The 18,531-nt window shown below is 28.2% G+C and overlaps 1 protein-coding gene across 2 annotated transcripts in view; it reads left to right on the top strand.

The window, feature by feature from the left end:
* The window catches only part of LOC126748682 (probable G-protein coupled receptor 158), a 288,292-nt gene that overhangs the window by 121,391 nt on the left and 148,370 nt on the right, over positions 1-18,531 (top strand). For both annotated transcript variants that reach the window (XM_050458061.1, XM_050458062.1), the window contains exon 3: positions 11,869-11,992. In XM_050458061.1, the coding sequence (XP_050314018.1) occupies positions 11,869-11,992 (124 nt within the window). The remainder of the gene's footprint in view (positions 1-11,868; positions 11,993-18,531) is intronic.

Genomic DNA, 18,531 nt, shown 5'->3' with positions numbered 1-18,531 from the left:
AAGTACTTTTACAAACTGTGGTATTTTTAGCACAAATCATAAGAGCATTTGGAGTCAAAATAATCCCTGACAATTTCGGGAAATTATTTTTATTTCAAAATTTTAATGTTTTAAAACAAGTTTTTTTTTCAATTTTTGAAATAATTTTAACATTTTCTGGATTTTCCAAGCATTCTTATATTATTCCAAACCTTTGGAATAACATCCTAGGGTCATTTTCCACGATTTCCAAGTGTTTGAAATATTTTTTCTCTTAATTTTAATTAAGAGGAAAGAATAGATTCTCGAAATTTTGAGATGTTTTGAATAATTTTAGGATTTTTTTTTTTGAATTTTTAATTCCCGAAATATTGAAATTTAAAAAAATTATTGTCGGCATTTTCTAGATTTTTCGAACATCCTTAGAATATTCCACGCATTTGGAATAAAATATAATTTTCTTCCTAGACCTTAGATTTATTTTCCACATCTTCCAATTATTTTAAATAATTTATTTTTTAATTTCAATGTTATAAAATAATTTTTTGGTTTTAATTTTTGATTGCAGAATTTTCGAAATTCTTGAACTAAATTTTAACATTTTCTGGATTTTTCGAGCATTCTTATATTATTCCAAACCTTTGGAATAACATCTTGTTTTATTCCCGAACCCTAGGGTCAGTTTCCACGTCTTCCAAGTATTTCAAATAATTTTTCTTTTAATTCTAATTAAGAGAAAAGAATAGATTCCCGAAATTTTGAATAATTTTAGGATAAGTTTTTTTTCTTAATTTTTAATTCTCGAAATTTTGAAATTTAAAAAAATTATTCTCGGCATTTTCTAGATTTTTCGAAGGTCCTTAGAATATTAGGCATTTGGAATAAAATATAATTTTATTCCTAGACCTTAGGGTTATTTCCCACGTCTTCCAATTATTTTAAATAATTTATTTTTTAATTTTAATATTCTAAAATAATTTTTTGTTTTCAATTGAATTGATTCCAGAATTTTTGAAATTTTTGACATTCTCCAGGTTTTTGAGTATTTTTATGATATTTCAGGCATTTGGATAAAATCTTGTTTTATTCCGGAGCCTTAGGGTCATTTTCCATGTCTTCCAAGTATTTCAAATAATTTTTCTTTTAATTCTAATTAAGAGAAAAGAATAGATTCCCAAAATTTTGAATAATTTTAGGATAAGTTTTTTTTTTCAATTTTTAATTCCAGAAATTTTGAAATAAAAAAAAATATTGTCGGCATTTTCTAGATTTTTCAAACATCCTTGGAATATTCCAGGCATTTTATTCCTAGACCTTAGGATTATTTTCCACGCCTTCCAATTATTTTAAATAATTTATTTTTTAATTTTAATATTCTAAAATAATTTTTTGTTTTCAATTAAATTGATTCCAGAATTTTTGAAATGTTTGACATTCTCCAGGTTTGTTGAGTATTTTTATGATATTCCAGGCATTTGGATAAAATCTTATTTTATTCCAGGTCTTTGAATCAATTATCACTTCCAAGTATTTTAAATAATTTTTGTTTTAATTTTAATATTTTAGAATAAGTTTTTGTTTTCAATTTCAGAGTTTTTGAAATTTTTGAACTAAATTTTAACATATTCTGGATTTTCCGAGCATTCTTATATTATTCCAAATCTTTGGAATAACATCTTGTTTTATTCCCGAACCTAAGGGCCATTTTCCACGTCTTCCAAGTATTTCAAATATTTTTCTTTTAATTTTAATTAAGAAAAAAGAATAGATTCCCGAAATTTTGAATAAATAATTTTAGGAGTAATAAGTTATTTTTTCAATTTTTAATTCCCAAAATTTTGAAATTTAAAAAAATTATTCTCGGCATTTTCTAGATTTTATGTCGTCCAGAATTTTTGACATTTTCCAGGTTTATTGAGTATTTTTATGATATTCCAGGCATTTGGAAATCTCCAAGTCTTTGGGTCAACTATCACGTCTTCCAAATATTTTAAATAATTTTTCTTTTAATTTTAATATTTTAAGATAAATAATTGTTTTCAAATTTTAATTTCAGAATTTTGAATATAATTTTTTAAATTTTCCAGATTTTTTTTTGGTATTTTTATAATATTCGAGGTGTTCAAAATAAAATCTAGTAGAAATGTTTTATTCCAGGACTTTCGTATCATTTTCCACGTCTTCCAGGTTTTTCAAATCACTTTTCTGTTAATTTTAATCTTTTAAAATGGCTTTTGGTTTTCAGTTATTAATTTCAGAATTTTGGCAATTTTTGAAATAACATTTTTCAGACTTTTTGAGTATTTTTATATTATTCCAGGCATTTGTAATAAAATTTTCTTTTATTCCAGGTTTTCGAGGTAATTTTTCCACGTATTGCAGGTATTCGCAAGATGTAATATTGACATATAATGGCTTTATTTAATTTTAGGTCTTTAGGGTAAGCTATTGCGTTTTTAAGATTTTTTTGTAAATTTGGAAAATTCGCATGTTTTTAGATTTTCTTAGTTTTTCAGGAGTAATTTTTTAATTATTTCAGGCATCTAAAGAAAGTTTGTTTTAATAGTTTTGTTCCAGGCTTTTCCAATCAGTTTTTCTATTTTTCAGATGCTTGGAGTGACTTTTAATGACTTCCAGCCATTTAAGGGAATTCTGTAGGTTTTCCAAAAAACTGGATTCATTTTCTATTTTATTTCAGACGTTTAATGGAAATTTTTACGCCTTCCAGGGATTTTAATATATTTTTTATATTTTTCAGGAATTTTCTGTTTTCCAGGCATTTAATGTAATTTTATGTAATAAAATGAAAAATGAGTTCAGATGCTTGGAAAATATAAAAAATTACTCCGATTGCCTGGAAGAAATTAAAAAGATTTGCAGTTCCCGGAAAAAAAAAATTGATTGCCTGGAAAAACTAGAAAATTATGTCAAATGCATATAAATTATGAAAAATTATTAATTAAAAAAAATTACTAATAAATGCTTGGGCATTAGCATTCTAATTTATTAATGGAGCTCTTAACGAAGAGAAAAGTCTGGTTTCATCAAGATGGTGCTTCCTCACACAATACACGATAAGTTTCAATTATTTTATAGAAAGGTTTGGTGATAAGTGGATTGAGAATAATGGTTCTGTAAGATGGCCCGCAAGATCTCCTGATTTGAATGTTCTAGATACATTTTTATGGGGAACAATCGTATTGTTTATTTATTTACCAACGCTTTTTAAGCCCGATATGGAATAAAATTGTTAATAAAGTTTCCCTAGTTTTTTTTTCAGCAAATTTAATCTCTTGAAATATTTACAGGTGTTTCAAAAATGATGAAGGATGTAATGTGTGTGCTCTACCACGGTATTGCATTGCTAGTATTTCTGTCTAACGTGTAATATTTATTGACAGTTTACATATTGTCTTGTCAAAAAAAAATTGCTTGTCATACATCATTAAAAAGGAAATTTTGCAAAGATTTTAAAAATGCAAAAACCTAGTACAGTGTCTATAAGAAAAAACAAAGCTGATGATGATTGGCAAAAGACAAACGTCGTATTAAGAATTTAAAAACCCCATCATGTAGCTGGGAAAAAGTGGCAATGCAAAAGTGCAAATTATTTTAAAATCTGATTAGAAATAAGCTCAGGAAAAAATAAAATCGATTTTTGAAAATATCGTATTTTTTCAAATATCATCGGAACCATTTTTAAATGGCATATTGTTAAGTTCAAAAACTCTTTTTGCCAATTTAACAATCTTGGTATCTCTTATAAATTCCGAGATTGCCACGTTGGGGGTCGAATTTGAAACACCCTGTGCAATAAACCCGAAATCGGCAATTCATGTAAAAAAATTACTTACCTTAAATAAAGATTTCCACAGTGGTCCTTTTTTCGCACCAAATACAACCGTTAACATTACGTTATAAAAACCCTCGATTAAATTCTCATTACATTAACATTCATTCAAAATTGAAGATTTAAAAGGCATGCCGTGAATTTACGGAAGTGCTGATAATATCCGTGAAATGGATGCGATGCATTATACACCCTTGGAGTTTTATTAGTTCCCTTTGGAAGTGGCGCGATCGCTTTCTATTTTTTAAATTTGAATTTTATTAAATTATTGCAAAGTGTGTCTCTCATAACCACTTAAGTTATGCACTACTATATTACACTTGACCACTGTATACGCGTTCTATTTGCAAGCTGAATAACTTTCGGATAGCACATCCTTATTTATTGGCCCCATTGAAAATGTAACTTGACCATCCCGCCGTTTTCAAAGGATTTAATAAATCTTTGGAGAAGTATAATATAGAACATTCATTCATTCCAGAGATATTACCCTCCCCTTTATATATTCATGGGGGCTGCTTTTAGATCTTTAAATTATTATGTTTGGAAGATGTATAATATGCAGTTGGATTTTATTGAGTGTGTTTTAAAAGATTGGGTATACAAGCCAAAGTTGTTTATATTATTTTTAGACAGTGTTTTTTAAGATTAATAAATGACAGAAAACTGAAAGTGGGCAATGAACAAGATTGATTACGATACATCTGTCAATAGTCTACAGTTTACTAAATCTATCTTGACCATTAACAGTTGATAAATATACCAATAGTTTTAGCTTAAAAACTGAATTTTTGGACCTAGATAATGAAAAATTGTCTAGAACAAAGAAAAACTGAAATTTTTCCAAAACTAATTGAGTTATTTTAAAAAACTAAATTTCCACTTGTATAGATACAAAAACTATAGATTTTTTAATCACCTATAATTTTCTTAAAATTCATTTTTTTCTCAGGTAATTATTTTCTACTAATAAACCGTTTTTCATTAACCCTATCCTTACCCCCCCACCCACCCCACACAACTTATCAGTAAGAAATTGTTTTCAAAAATCCTTGTTTTCCAAAATAATCCGCATGAATAACAGCTGCTTTCATCGTTAATATCTAATCTAATAACACAGTTTATTTATTTAAATTTGATATAATTATATATATATGTATATTAATAAATATTTAATACAAAAACAGTGATTTTTCAAAAAAAAATCATTTTTAAATGCCGAAATTTTCCCCCTTTTTTTAAATAGAATAGGATATGATTTACGTATATTGTACTGTTTAATAAATATACCTTGACCATATACGGTTGATAAATATACCAAAAATTTTCTAACTAATCGTTGAATAAATATATATTTATCAATTATAATATACATCATATATTTTGTTTTGTTGTTTGGGATACTACCGTTGCATATTTAATTCCTTCTCGATTGATATTTGCCCTAGTCGGATATTTTAAAACATTGATGAGTAAAAACTTTTCACTCGTAAATTTTTAAATGTTTTTGAATATCAAATTTAAAAAACATATATTTCGTTTTAGGGATGTTGGTGCGAAAGCAATTAGCAAGAATATGGGTTATACATAACGTGCATTAGCTCTTATAAATAACAAACAACCGAATTCAAATTTAATTTGACACATAGACGTTATTATGGCAATACGGCTTGAGATATATATAAAGTGTTAAATAGATTAATAAGAAACGCAGTTAAATTGAAGATTTCGCTAAAGCCGAACATTTAATTAGAAAGGCAGAGTTTACCAAAAAGTGTTTCGCTTGGTTTCGAATTTCTTGTGTACTTTTGTAATTTTGCAGTTTGTGATTGCAACAGGCGCGACGACTTGCAAATTTCTAATTAGGTTTTAGAAGTTAAGCGCCCTGGAAGCGTCTTTGTTGAGGCACTTAGACTAGGCACTACCGTGCATATATAATTTACTTTTAATGCGATAAATATTTCTTTAATTTCCTCAATTTATTACTTCTTTTTTACTTCAAAATTTAGTTAAATATAAGTGCACCATAAGAAGTTAGATAATTAAAAGTTGTCTAGAACCAAAAAAAATCTGAAATTTTTTCAAAATTTAATCACTTATTTTAAAAAAAACTGAATTTCCACTTATTTGCGATAAAAAATGGCACAACTTCTGAAACTATAGATTTTTTCACCTATAACTTTCTTAAAAACCATTTTTTCTCAGGCAATTATTTTCTGCAAAAAAAAAACCTTTTTCATTAACTCTACCCTTACCCCCCCACCCACCCCACACAACTTACCGGTAAAAAATTATTTTCAAAAATCATTGTTTTCCAAAATAATACGCATGAAACAGCTGGTTTTGGCATTAATAATATCTAATCTAATAACACAGTTTGTTTATTTAAATTTGATATAATTATAATATATACGTATATTATTAATAAATACCAAATAAATTAAAAATATTTGGGGTGGGTGGGGGGGGTAAGGGTTGTGTTGATAAAAAAAACAATGTTTTTTCAGAAAATATATATTAAACATTTAATTTAATAGCACTGTTTGTTTAAATTTGTTATAATTTTATATGTAAATATTTAGTATAAAAACAACGTTATTAAAATGGATAATCTGGACAAAAAACAGTGATTTTTCAGAAGGTTATTGTGTAAATTTTTTTAAATGCCGAAATTTTCCCCCTTTTGTAAACAGAATCGTATATAATATACGTATATTCTTCAGTTTAATAGAAATGCCTTGACAAAAATTTAATAAAAAATCGTTGAATAAATATATGTATATTTAATGATAATAATATATGAGCTTTCCCTTGGGATGGCAACATAGTTGTGAATAAAAGAAGCTAAATCTACCCTTAAAACTAAAGCATTAAAGTAAAATAGCGTTTCTTCCTTACGCTTTTGGGCTGCTCCATAAAACCCGCTTCCCTCCTTGCAACAATTGCAGTATTTGCATAAAAATGCTCTTTTAAACTTTTTTGGCATAAATTACAAGATAATAGGAAAAGGGATTGGGCAAGTGAGCTTCATAAATATTATTTGAATTTTTTTATGTATGACCCTCTGTTTTGACCCATGCATTTTATCTTTTTAAATTTTAGCTTCTTCAAAGAACGTTCGTTTTTTTGCTAACTATTACGAGATTATGTTAAATACAAAAAATATGTTAGCAGCAAAGCCTAGGCTTGTCTTGCACTTATAATACATTTTACTTAGTCTTTAAAAAAAAAAAAACTGATCCAAATTGTTGTTGTTAAAAAATTTTTAACTAATTTTGTTAGTCTTACTGTCATTGAAAAATGTTTACTCAAATTGTTTAATTAAAAAAGAAATCATTAATTTATGGTTCTATATATGTAATTTCCTTGAATTTTAACTGCTATGAATTAAAAAATATATTTAAGTGCCTAGAATTTAAAAAGAAATTAGAGTAAGAAAATTTAGAATTTACAATTTTCTTATATTTAAAATGCCTAGAATTAAAAAAATATATTTTCAGCTGTTCTTATTTTAAAAAAAGTATATTTAACTGCTTGGAATTAGGTTTTTAATTTGTTATAATTGCCTGGAATAAAAAAAAAATTATAGTCAATTGATTCACGTCAAGAATTTAAAAAAAAGTCCATAATTTAAGGCTCTAGATATGTAAATACTTAGAACTTTGGATATGTAGGTATATAACATTTTTGACTATTTATTGGAATTCACTCAAATGCTGGGAATTTGGATAAAATATTGGTAATTTGATCCATAAATGGTAAATTTTTTGTACTTTTTTAGTTAGGCGCCAAAATTTCGCTCCGACAAATTTTCGACTATTTATTGGAATTCACTCAATTATCTTTTGACAAAATTTTGCCAATTTTACCAATAATTTTTGATTTTTTTTCTAATGTGAAAACGACTTTTTTTATTTGGGAGCCAAAATTCAGAAGTCTCGAATATATATTTAATTATATTAAACTGTTTGGAATTATATTTTTAATTTGTTATAATTGCCTGGAATTAAAAAAAAATATACTCAATTGATTCACGTCAGGAATTAAAAAAAAATCCTTAATTTAAGGCTCTAGATATGTAACTACTTAAAACTTTGGATATGTAGATATGTAAAATTCGTGACTAAATTTTTGGCTATTCATTGGAATTCATTCAAATGCTGGGAATTCGGATGAAATATTGGCAATTTGATCCATAAATGGTAAATTTTTTAATTTTTTGGACTAATGAGCAAATAACTTTTTTAGTTGGGCACCAAAATTTTGCTCCGACAAATTTTCGACTATTTATTAGAATTCACTCAATTGTATTTTGACAAAATTTTACCAATAATTTTTTTTTTCTAATGAGAAAACGACTTTTTTTATTTGGGAGTCACTCAAATGCCAGAAATTTTGCCAAATTTTGTCCAAATTTCTGAATTCTTTTTACTGATGAGGAAACAATTTTTAAGACCAATATTTAAAAACAGTAGGAAAAATAAAATTTTGAAGAATATCATCGCATCAAAGGACCATTCAGGGCAAACACATAGTGTTCAAAAGATGAAGAATGATTTAAAATTAGGTGTTTCCTTTATGTTTAAAGCATTTAATATTATTAGTAGCCTTCAGGATATTTGGGACCTGATTGTAGTAGAACGGGCCCAAAAATCCAACATAATTATGACAAGGATTTTCGTATTCACCAATGTGTATTTTTATGCTTTCAAATGTATGTCAATCCCTAAAAGTGACTAATTTAGCTTGTTTAAAAAGTTCATTACTAGGGTATGATTTAACTTTATGAAACATGATTCGAAAACATCTCAAAAGTGAGTGGAATTGTTTTAATAATTTGCGAATCTTGTCTGTGAAGTACAGGCAAAGATTATTAAATTTTCGTCAATTATACCAAGATATTTTATATTTCTTACAGAAGTAATTGATTGATTAATTTGTAGTTAAACGACGATTTACATTTAATCAATTATTTATGAAACTTAATCTACATATCTAACTTCGTTCCATGCATTGCCTTCATAAAAAATTACAGTATCGTCTGCATAAGATATGAGAGTTTCAAGGCAATTTAATTAGCATATATTATTAATGTATATTATAAATAACAATGATACTGTGCAATGAGGTACTCCTATTGAAATTCGCCGTTTCATACTAGTACTCTCATCAATTTTTACCATTTGTTCTCTCTCTGTGAGATAATCAGCATAAAGGCGGGACACCAAACCTCTCACTTCAATATCTTCTAATTTTTTAATAATAATTTAAGTCTTGCATGTGGTACTATATTGAAAGCCTTAGCTAAACCTTTTTTTATTTTTGTTTAATGGCATTGATAATTTTCCAGTTTTTTTTTCAATATTAAATTTATTTTTCTTTAGCAAATTCGAATAACATTTTTTTTTTTTAATTTCAAGAGTTCAATTAATTTGTTTGATGTATTCATTATTAAGTACCTACAATATTAACCTTATTTTGATTAAGTTCTTATTCGAATCGAGCATAGTATTCCATTAGTAATCCGTTATTTTTTACAAGCAACGTTTTTTAAGAACCTTATGCCAAATTGAACTTTTCATAGTTTATTATTTATATTATATTTTTTTAGAATATGTATTTAAAAGTATCTGTGATAATATTTGTTATGATAAAAAATTTAAAAGAAAACTGATTAGGTGCTTTAATAAACATGTGATGTATACATGACTGGGTTCCATGTGAAATATTTTGAAAGGTATTCAATAGTCTCTTATAGGAGTTATTTAATAAATTTATATTTGTGGCACCTATTATAATCTCCATTGAAGTTTTTTAAGAATAATATTTTTAAGATTATCAAGAACGTGTATAAAATTTAAAGCATTTGTTAATAGGGATCGACATAAGAGAGTCATTAATATTTAAAATAATTGTGGTGAAAACGCTATACTATTTTTTATATTTACTACAACACCGTCATTTTTGTTATTATGAGATTCATTACCCGCATTTAGATGGAACTGGTTAACAGATGGGAATAAGGGATATTTTAAATTTTTTTTTTATTTGTTATTATTATATATACGCCTATTTAATACAAAAACAGTGCTATTAGATTAAATATTATGGACCCGAAGCTGTAATTTTTCAAAAGAATTTTTTACTGGGCAAATATTTGGGGTGGGTGGGGGGGTAAGGGTTGTGTTGATAAAAAACAATGTTTTTACAGCAAATATATATTCAATATTTAATTTAATAACATTGTTTATTTAAATTTGTTATAATTTTATATGTAAATATTTAGTATAAAAACAGCGTTATTATATTGGATAATATGGACGAAAAACAGTGATTTTTCAGATCTTCATCAAATATTTGAGGTTTTAGTAATTGAGTTTAAAAACTATATATGTAAATCCCGTGTCAATTTTTTTAAATGCCGAAATTTTCTCCGTTTTGTAAATAGAATCGTATATGATATACGTATATTCTTCAGTTTAAGAAATACGCCTTGACCAAAAATTTACTAAAAAAATCGTTGAATAAATATATATTTATACTACACATTTGTAGCTGCAACGTTCTTTAAGAACCCCATTCCAATTTTCTATGCTTAATTGTTGATTGAACTTTTCATAGTTTATTTTTTATATATTTTTTTTATTAGACTATATATTTATAGGTATTTTAGAATTTTTAACTTCAACTCCCACCATATCTGTGATATTATTTGTTATGATAAAACATTTCTTTATTCAACACTCTCTTATGGGAGTTATTTAATAAATTTATATTTACGTCACCTATTATAATTTCCATTGAAGTTTTTTGAGAATAATATTTTTAAGATTTTCAAGAACGTGTATAAAATTTAAAGCATTTATTAATAGGGATCGACATAAGAGAGTCATTAATATTTAAAATAATTGTGGTGAAAACGCTATACTATTTTTTATATTTACTACAACACCGTCATTTTTGTTATTATGAGATTCATTATATGCTTCATTATACGCACTCAGATGAAACTGGTTAATAGATACAGCATGATTCCAACAACACGATAATTATGTCCAAAGATTCAAGTCCGTTATACAGTGCTTTCATTTTAAAACGAAACATTCTTAATAAATTCTAAAAAAAATACGTCAATTTTGTATATACAAGGGTACGTTTAATTTTATATTTGACGAAGTTCTTTCAATCATCTTCAGCTAATGTCACTTTGATATATCAAATGGGAACCCCTATCGTGTGACACATCATTGTAAGCTGCATTAAAATGAAAAAAATAAAAGCGGTTGATAAGGGATTTTTTTTTTTTTTTTTTTTTTTTTTAAGAAGTTATATGGTGAAATATGGGTGATTTGTTTTGAAATGAAAGCACTGTATAAAAATCTTTTTTAAAACTCTTATATTTAAGTGTATATTCAAAAATCAGTTGTGTGCGATATGACAGATCCATTTTCAATTCCGTTAGTGAGTTAATGTATTATTAATAAACGGTAAAGGTCCTAATACGGTTCCCTGGGGTATTCTCTCAGTTACTCCACTTAAAGATAATACTCTTAAGAGTCGATCATAGGGTACAGTATCAAAGGTCTTTGACAAATAATAATAATTTTTATTTATCAAAAATAGATACATTCAAAAATCAACAATTTCCATATTCCTAAGCAATAAATGTGTCATTGTATATCGTAAACCGATAGTTTGGCAAAACAAAACAATGTAAGTTAATATATAAATTGCATATATTTATTTAAAAAAAAAAAAAATAGAGAGTACTGTAGTACATTTTTTGTTTATTTCCCAATTTATTTTCTACTTGTTTAATAACTTGATATATATCATACTAAGATAGAAAAATTCCACCATATGATATTGTCCTGAATACAATAAAGTAGTAAATTGTTTTGATCCTGATATTCCAGAAAGTCTCGAATAAATTGACGCTGTTCCACTACGAGATCAGTTTTTCCAGTTCAACTAGGCGTATCTCTTTTATTAAAACATAAGAAAATATGACATCTATAATAAAATATATTTATTTTCAGAGGTACAAGTGGAATTGACATTGACCTACGTCACGTGGACATCGATCAGTGTCCCACTCCCGAAGGGCAAACTCAGCTTAATATTTTTGCCGACTCCGCCAAGTGCAAAAAACGAACTACGAGGGTAAGTGACTTCAGAAATATGTTTTCCATTCGTACGTGCCCAATAACTTTTTCTGCCATAAGAAAATAAAATTTCCGGCCGAGTGAAATATACCAGGCGCGACTTTCCGTAATATTTTTTATTCCCTTTTTGATGAAACAACACGACACGAGATCTCGGACAGTAAAACATCCGGGTGTTTAGAATGACGGGTTAATAGGAGAAGGCCACAATTGTCGGACGCAACGCACCAGAGCTACTACTAACTGTCTTACCTAAGTTGCTCTTCTGGGAACATGAAACTTATCTCTGCAAGTAAAATTGTAAATTAGTTGCGGCTTTGAATGCAACCTTGCCTTGCATTAGTTTAAATGTAAACGAGGATAAATTGAATATACTGCACAATTTATAGATTAATTAGAGCAAAATGATTAACAGCTAAATTTATATATTTTTGTTTCACATCCATGGAGTAAAAAATAATTCGGTAACCCAGTTTTTCACTTATGTACTAATCAATCAATACAAATTAAGCACCTAGCTGACTTAAAACCTGAATGTGCCTCTTAATAAGATTTTTTATATCATACATGATTTATCATGAATTGACGTGATTCTAATATGTTCATTTTTTTATTATTTGTATAGTTACAATTTCAGCAAGATTTCTTCAATATTTTTTTCTCTGCAATTTTTCTTAAATCTTTTGGAATTTATAATGGCTACAAGGTAATTTATAAAACGCCTATTTAATTTGCAACTAGATGACACACAAAACATTTTTTGGGTTTTGGAATCTTAAAATTCTTATTTTAGTAAAACTAGCGGCAATATTTTTTTTTTTTATTAGTGCCTGGGATAAATTTAAAATTTTGCAAGATGTGTCTGTTTATTAATAATTTTGTACTTGCTTACATAACATGGTCCTAGAAGTAATCTTTTATAAAGATAGAGATTTTTTTAAATGACATTTGTGTTGGTTGAGCTTTTTGTGAAGTAATTGAGATGTTTGACCAATATAAGACGTAGGTATAAGACAAGAAAGACAATCAACCTTATAAACCACATTACTATTATTTATAAGAGGACTGAGATCTTTGATTTTAGAAAATATTCGGTAGTTTGGCTTGAGAATATGACTCATTTCATTTTCTTAAAATAAAGAAAATGGCAATTTTAAGTAGATCACTTCCCATAATCTTGAATTAATTAAATCTACCCTTGTAAAAAACAACAGTCTGGTATAGTTTACCTCATGTAACAATACTGTATTTAATTAATGATCCAATCAACGCTTTATAAACAGCGACCAGCAATTTCTGGCATAGAATTTGTTTTAGAATGTAAATTTTGTGTAAGGGCCATTTAAGGAGTCCATTTTAGATATTATAACACCAAACATATCTAGTATTGGAAACTTCCTTAATAATGTCCTGTTGTGTATTGTCTTCCATATCAAGAGTATTAAATTTAGGGCGGAGTTTTTTATTTGTTAAGTGATAATTTAAAAATATTTAGCTAGTTTCTCGTCTTTTACATTTCCCAAGTTTTTGCAGAAAAAAATAATTTGTGCACGATATGATCCATTTACCATCTTTAATAGTAATATTAAATGGAATTTGTTCTTCATCTGATGTTTTAAAAAATTTAATTAAAAATCATGTTGATACAAACACTTTAGTGATGACAAGCCCTTATACTTATTTAAACCATAATGTTATATATAATAGTAATAAGGCCCTTTATCGTACTTTTTTATGCAAATAATATTAATCTGTATGGGATTTTAGAGTCTAATCACGCCAGTAACTTTGGTTCAGACTTGGCATCATTATTACATGCACATATTTTCAAATATTTTAAAATTAATATTTCATCGAATAAATTGTCTTTGAATCATCAAATTAATGAGTCTGAACTGATTACTGATCGTGAATTGAATTCTTCTTTTTTATAGACATGTCCACGAAGGTTGAATCTCATTTATGTTCATATTCTACTAGTAAGATTGAAATTAGCTCTTCGAAAAGCTTAAGTAACTTTATTCTTAATACAATCCCTAAGAAACAAGATGGATGAGCTTCATCTTTTGCTGGACACATGTAATTTTCCTGATATTATACTTCTGACTGAGCACTGGTTGAGGCCTAGTGAATGTTTTTTAATATCTGATTATGTTCCTATAACAAATTTTTGTCGTCAACAATTTATACATGGAGGAACAATGATCTTGGCTAGGCAAACAATTAAAACGATTTACAAAAAATCGTTTATATATCATACTATATTATAATAATAATAATAATAATCCTTTATTTAGCACCTGGCTAGTACATAATACTATAACAAACATTTAATATACATGTGTGTAATATAATAAATTCCTCAAAATTAAATTATAATTGATTCTTTAAGAAATTAAACACCTTTCTATTAAACATTTTCAGTGATGTTGCTTCTTTAATCTCTACTGGTAGGTTATTAAACATTCGAATTCCCTCAAAAAACAGTGATTTTTGTAAAGCAGTGGTTTTAACATGTTGAATATTATAGTTCTGCTTTGACCGAATGTTGTATTGATAGAAATTTTCTCTTTTTTCCAAAAACGTCGATAAATAGTTTGGTAAAAGACCATGTTCGATTTTAAAAATTAATGTTAAATTTGCCATTTTAATATTTTTTTCTACCGATAACCAATTTAATGTAGAAAGCATATATTCAATTGGTGTATATTTACTACAGTTCAAAATAACCCTCATAGCTTTATTTAGTTGTAATTGAAGCCTATTTATGTTTTCTTGTGTACAGGATATAAGTAAAGCAGAACAATAATTAAAATGAGGCAATATAATAGTGTTAAATATTAACTTTTTAGACCATAATGACAGAGAACTTGAAATACGAGATAAGAATGAAATTTTTTTACCTAATTTTCTACAAACATAATCTATGTGCAATGAAAAATTCAACTGTGGATCAATAATTATTCCTAAGTATTTAATTTCCGAAACAAAATCTACTTGATCTCCGTTTATATTTACTGTACAGCCTGATTCATAAAATTTATTACAATTTGTCTTTGACCCCAACACAATACACTTTGTTTTCCTTATATTTAATTTTAATTTATTTTTGCACAACCAATCATACAAAATATGCATCTCAGAGTTCATTATTCTGGTAATATTTGATAAGTATGATACTATATTGATAAGTATGATAATCTTCTGTTAGAGAATGTTTTTGAATTCTCTCTTTTTTTTTGTAAGCGTTTTAATTTATATATTCTTTGTGTTTATAGGCCACCTACAGGAGATATTGCTATGTTTTTGGACAAACTTGATTCTCTTTTATCCCAGTTGTCCCTACACTCTAAGGTTATATTGGCTGGTGACTTTAATATCAACTACACTGATGAAACCTTGCCACGTACTTCTCTTTTAAGTATTTTAAATTCTTGACTTGAAAATGCACATTCTTTCTCCCACACGAATAACTTCTTCATCTGCAACTACAATTGACTATTTCTGTACAAATTTTGATGACGTTTTATGCACAGTACTCCCATCTGGTATTTCCGACCATGAAGCTATTCTTGCTAAAATGCCATATAATACTGTATTATCTTCATCTCATTATATGGGAAGAATTTTCAGCTGGAGAAATTTCAATGCTTTTTCTGCTGCTACAGCTTCGGTAAATTGGAATGCACTTGAAACGGCTTCTGACCCACTTACTTAATTTTTTCAAGTTCTGTGTGATAAGATCAATCAGTGATTTCCTAAAATGAGGCTTAAAACTAAGAAACGAAACCCATGGGTTAAAAGAGGCCTTAGAATTTCAGCTAAAAACCTCCGTTTTTTGACTAAATTGTGCAAATATACCACAAATAAAAATATCCTTGTATATCATCAGAAATACCGTAGTCTGTACAGAAAGACAATTAAAGCAGCAAAATCTAATTATTATAGGGATCGCTTAAATATGTCATCAAATAGGCAAAGAGAATGTTGGTCGATTATTAATGATTTTAGACATTGCCATAGAAAAGTATCTGAACCGGAGTTAGGACCTGACATTTTAAACGACTATTATTGTGATATACCTAATATCTTGCTCAAGGGCATTCGTAGTAACATTGATCCCTTACACTATCTTCAACAAGTGTCGGTTGAGCAATTATTTTTCTTTCATCCTGTCGATCTTACCGAAGTAAAAAATGAAATCAAACGCCTAAAAAACCATAAATCATCTGGAGCTGATGGGATATCTTCGAGGTTGTTACTCTTTTTGCCTGATTCAGCCTTAATTGGTTTAGTTTCTGCCATAAACAATTCTTTACATAATGGCATTTTTCCTTCATGTTTAAAAGAGGCAGTGGTTATCCCTATTCATAAGGGTGGAGATTTGGATTAGCCTCGTAATTTCCGTCCCATTTCTATTTTGTCTACCCTCTCTAAGATAGTTGAAAAACTTGCAAAAAGCAGAATTTTGTCCTTTTTACATCATAATGGCATTTTGTCTGCAAATCAAGGTAAAGGGATTCATGATGCTGTTTTTAGCTTTTTGGAGAGCGTCTATGTGTCTTTGAATTCTGGAGAGTCATCGGCGGCAGTGTTTTGTGATCTATCCAAAGCATTTGACTGTGTAGATCATGGAATACTGTTATCTAAGCTCGATAAATATGGTTTTCGGGGAGTAGCGTTGCGATGGCTTGAGTCCTATCTATTAAATCGTACTCAGAAGGTTACAGTGTCTGGGTGTTTGTCTGCTTTTCGATCCCTAAAATGCGGCGTTCCTCAGGGTTCAGTGTTGGGACTACTGTTATTTTTACTGTATGTGGATGACTTGAGTTCATTGAAACTGCAGGGCAAGGTGGTTCAGTTTGCTGATGATACTACCATACTATGGAGCCATATATTAAGGCTTGTATCCTTGAAGACCTTCAGATTTTATCAAGGTGATGTGCTTCCAACAGGCTCGTGTTTAATGTAAGAAAGGCGCCTATTATGGGGTTTAAGTGCGATGTTCAGGGTCTGATGTTTGACGAAAATTCCCTCTTACAGAATAAAGAGTGCTGCAAGTTCCTAGGAATTACCATTGATGGTCGCCTTCGGTTTGAAGATCATATTTTACATTTAGCTAGGAAATTATCTTCTGGATGTTTTGTAGTAAGAATGGCAAAACAAGAGCTGGGAGGGGTGGTTGCACGTTCAGTGTACTTTTCACTTATTGAATCTCATATTCGGTATGGCTTGCCTTTTTGGGGTTTAACCAATAAGGGGTTACTTAACATTATCTTTGTTATTCAAAAAAAAGGAGTTAGATACCTGTGTTCTGCTAAGTTAAGAGATTCTTGCAAACCCCTCTTCATTTCTGAAAAAATCCTAACTCTTTTTTCACTCTTTATCTTAGAAACAGCTGCTCTTATTCACAAAATTCCCAAACTACCCTTTGACACTGGCCATTTGACTCGTCGTGTAAATGATGTTCCCCTACCTATTTCTACGTCTTCCCTTACCAAAAACTCATTAATTTACATAAGTAAAAAAATGTACAATCATGTTCCTCTATGTGTTAGACATATATCGGATGTTAAGAAATTTAAAAGAGATTTAAAGACTCTTTTATTGGCTAAGGCATATTATAACCTGGATGACGTTTTTAATGATAGGTTTTAACCTTGGACATGTTTCTCCCTTTTTTCTGCTCTAGTTTTATCATCAAGTTTACCTTTATTTAGTAATTGATTGTTTTATTTAGTTATCTTTAATTCAAGTATGTTTAAAAAGTGTTGTCTTCTTGTGTTTAAATTTGTTCATTGTTTTGTCAATTTTTGAAATTGTATTTCTGTTTTGTTTTTTTAGCTTGTAGGATGCTTGTACACAAGATTATTCTTACGTAATATAGCACATTTTTTTCTTTCTTTCTTTCAATTCCCTTAGTGAGTTAATGTATTTAATAAACAGTAAAGGTCCTAATACGGTTCCCTTGGGTATTCCTATTTCCTAGGGCATCTCTTCTCCCTAAAACATTAGGAAAACCCTCCTGTTGTTTCGTTGCTCTCCTGTCCTTTTGAAAAATTATTTACTACACTCATTGGTCGATTAATATAATACTTTTATCTCCGGATTTAAAAACAGGTGACACAATTGATATTTCAAATTGTCCAGAAACTTTCCCTGTAGTGAATATTAAATTAATAATAATAAAGAGGGGGCGAATGAAAAATTAATTACAGAGAGGACAGACGTCAACTTGTAAGAACCTGTTTTGGTTTTTTTTTGCTTATTATTTTTATTATACAGGGTGTCCGGAAGCTAGATGCAGTCCTTCAAGGGGGTGATAGCTGACTTAATTTCAAACATTTTAAGCTAAATATGTCTAGGTCGAAATTTGTTTATAAATTTTTTATGGCAATTTTTCTCAAGAAATACAAAAATTTCACACTTAAACGGTAATAGAGCGCAAGTTACAATTAGTATCGGAGTTTTAGAAAAATTAGAGATATTGAAACGTAAAAAATAAATATGGAGTTAAAATAAAAATGCTTTGTTTTA

Source organism: Anthonomus grandis, chromosome 22 (assembly GCF_022605725.1).
Source record: "Anthonomus grandis grandis chromosome 22, icAntGran1.3, whole genome shotgun sequence".
Taxonomy (NCBI): Eukaryota; Metazoa; Arthropoda; class Insecta; order Coleoptera; family Curculionidae; genus Anthonomus; species Anthonomus grandis.
Note: the sequence above shows the minus strand (reverse complement) of the source record. Positions and strands in the feature narration are given on the sequence as shown.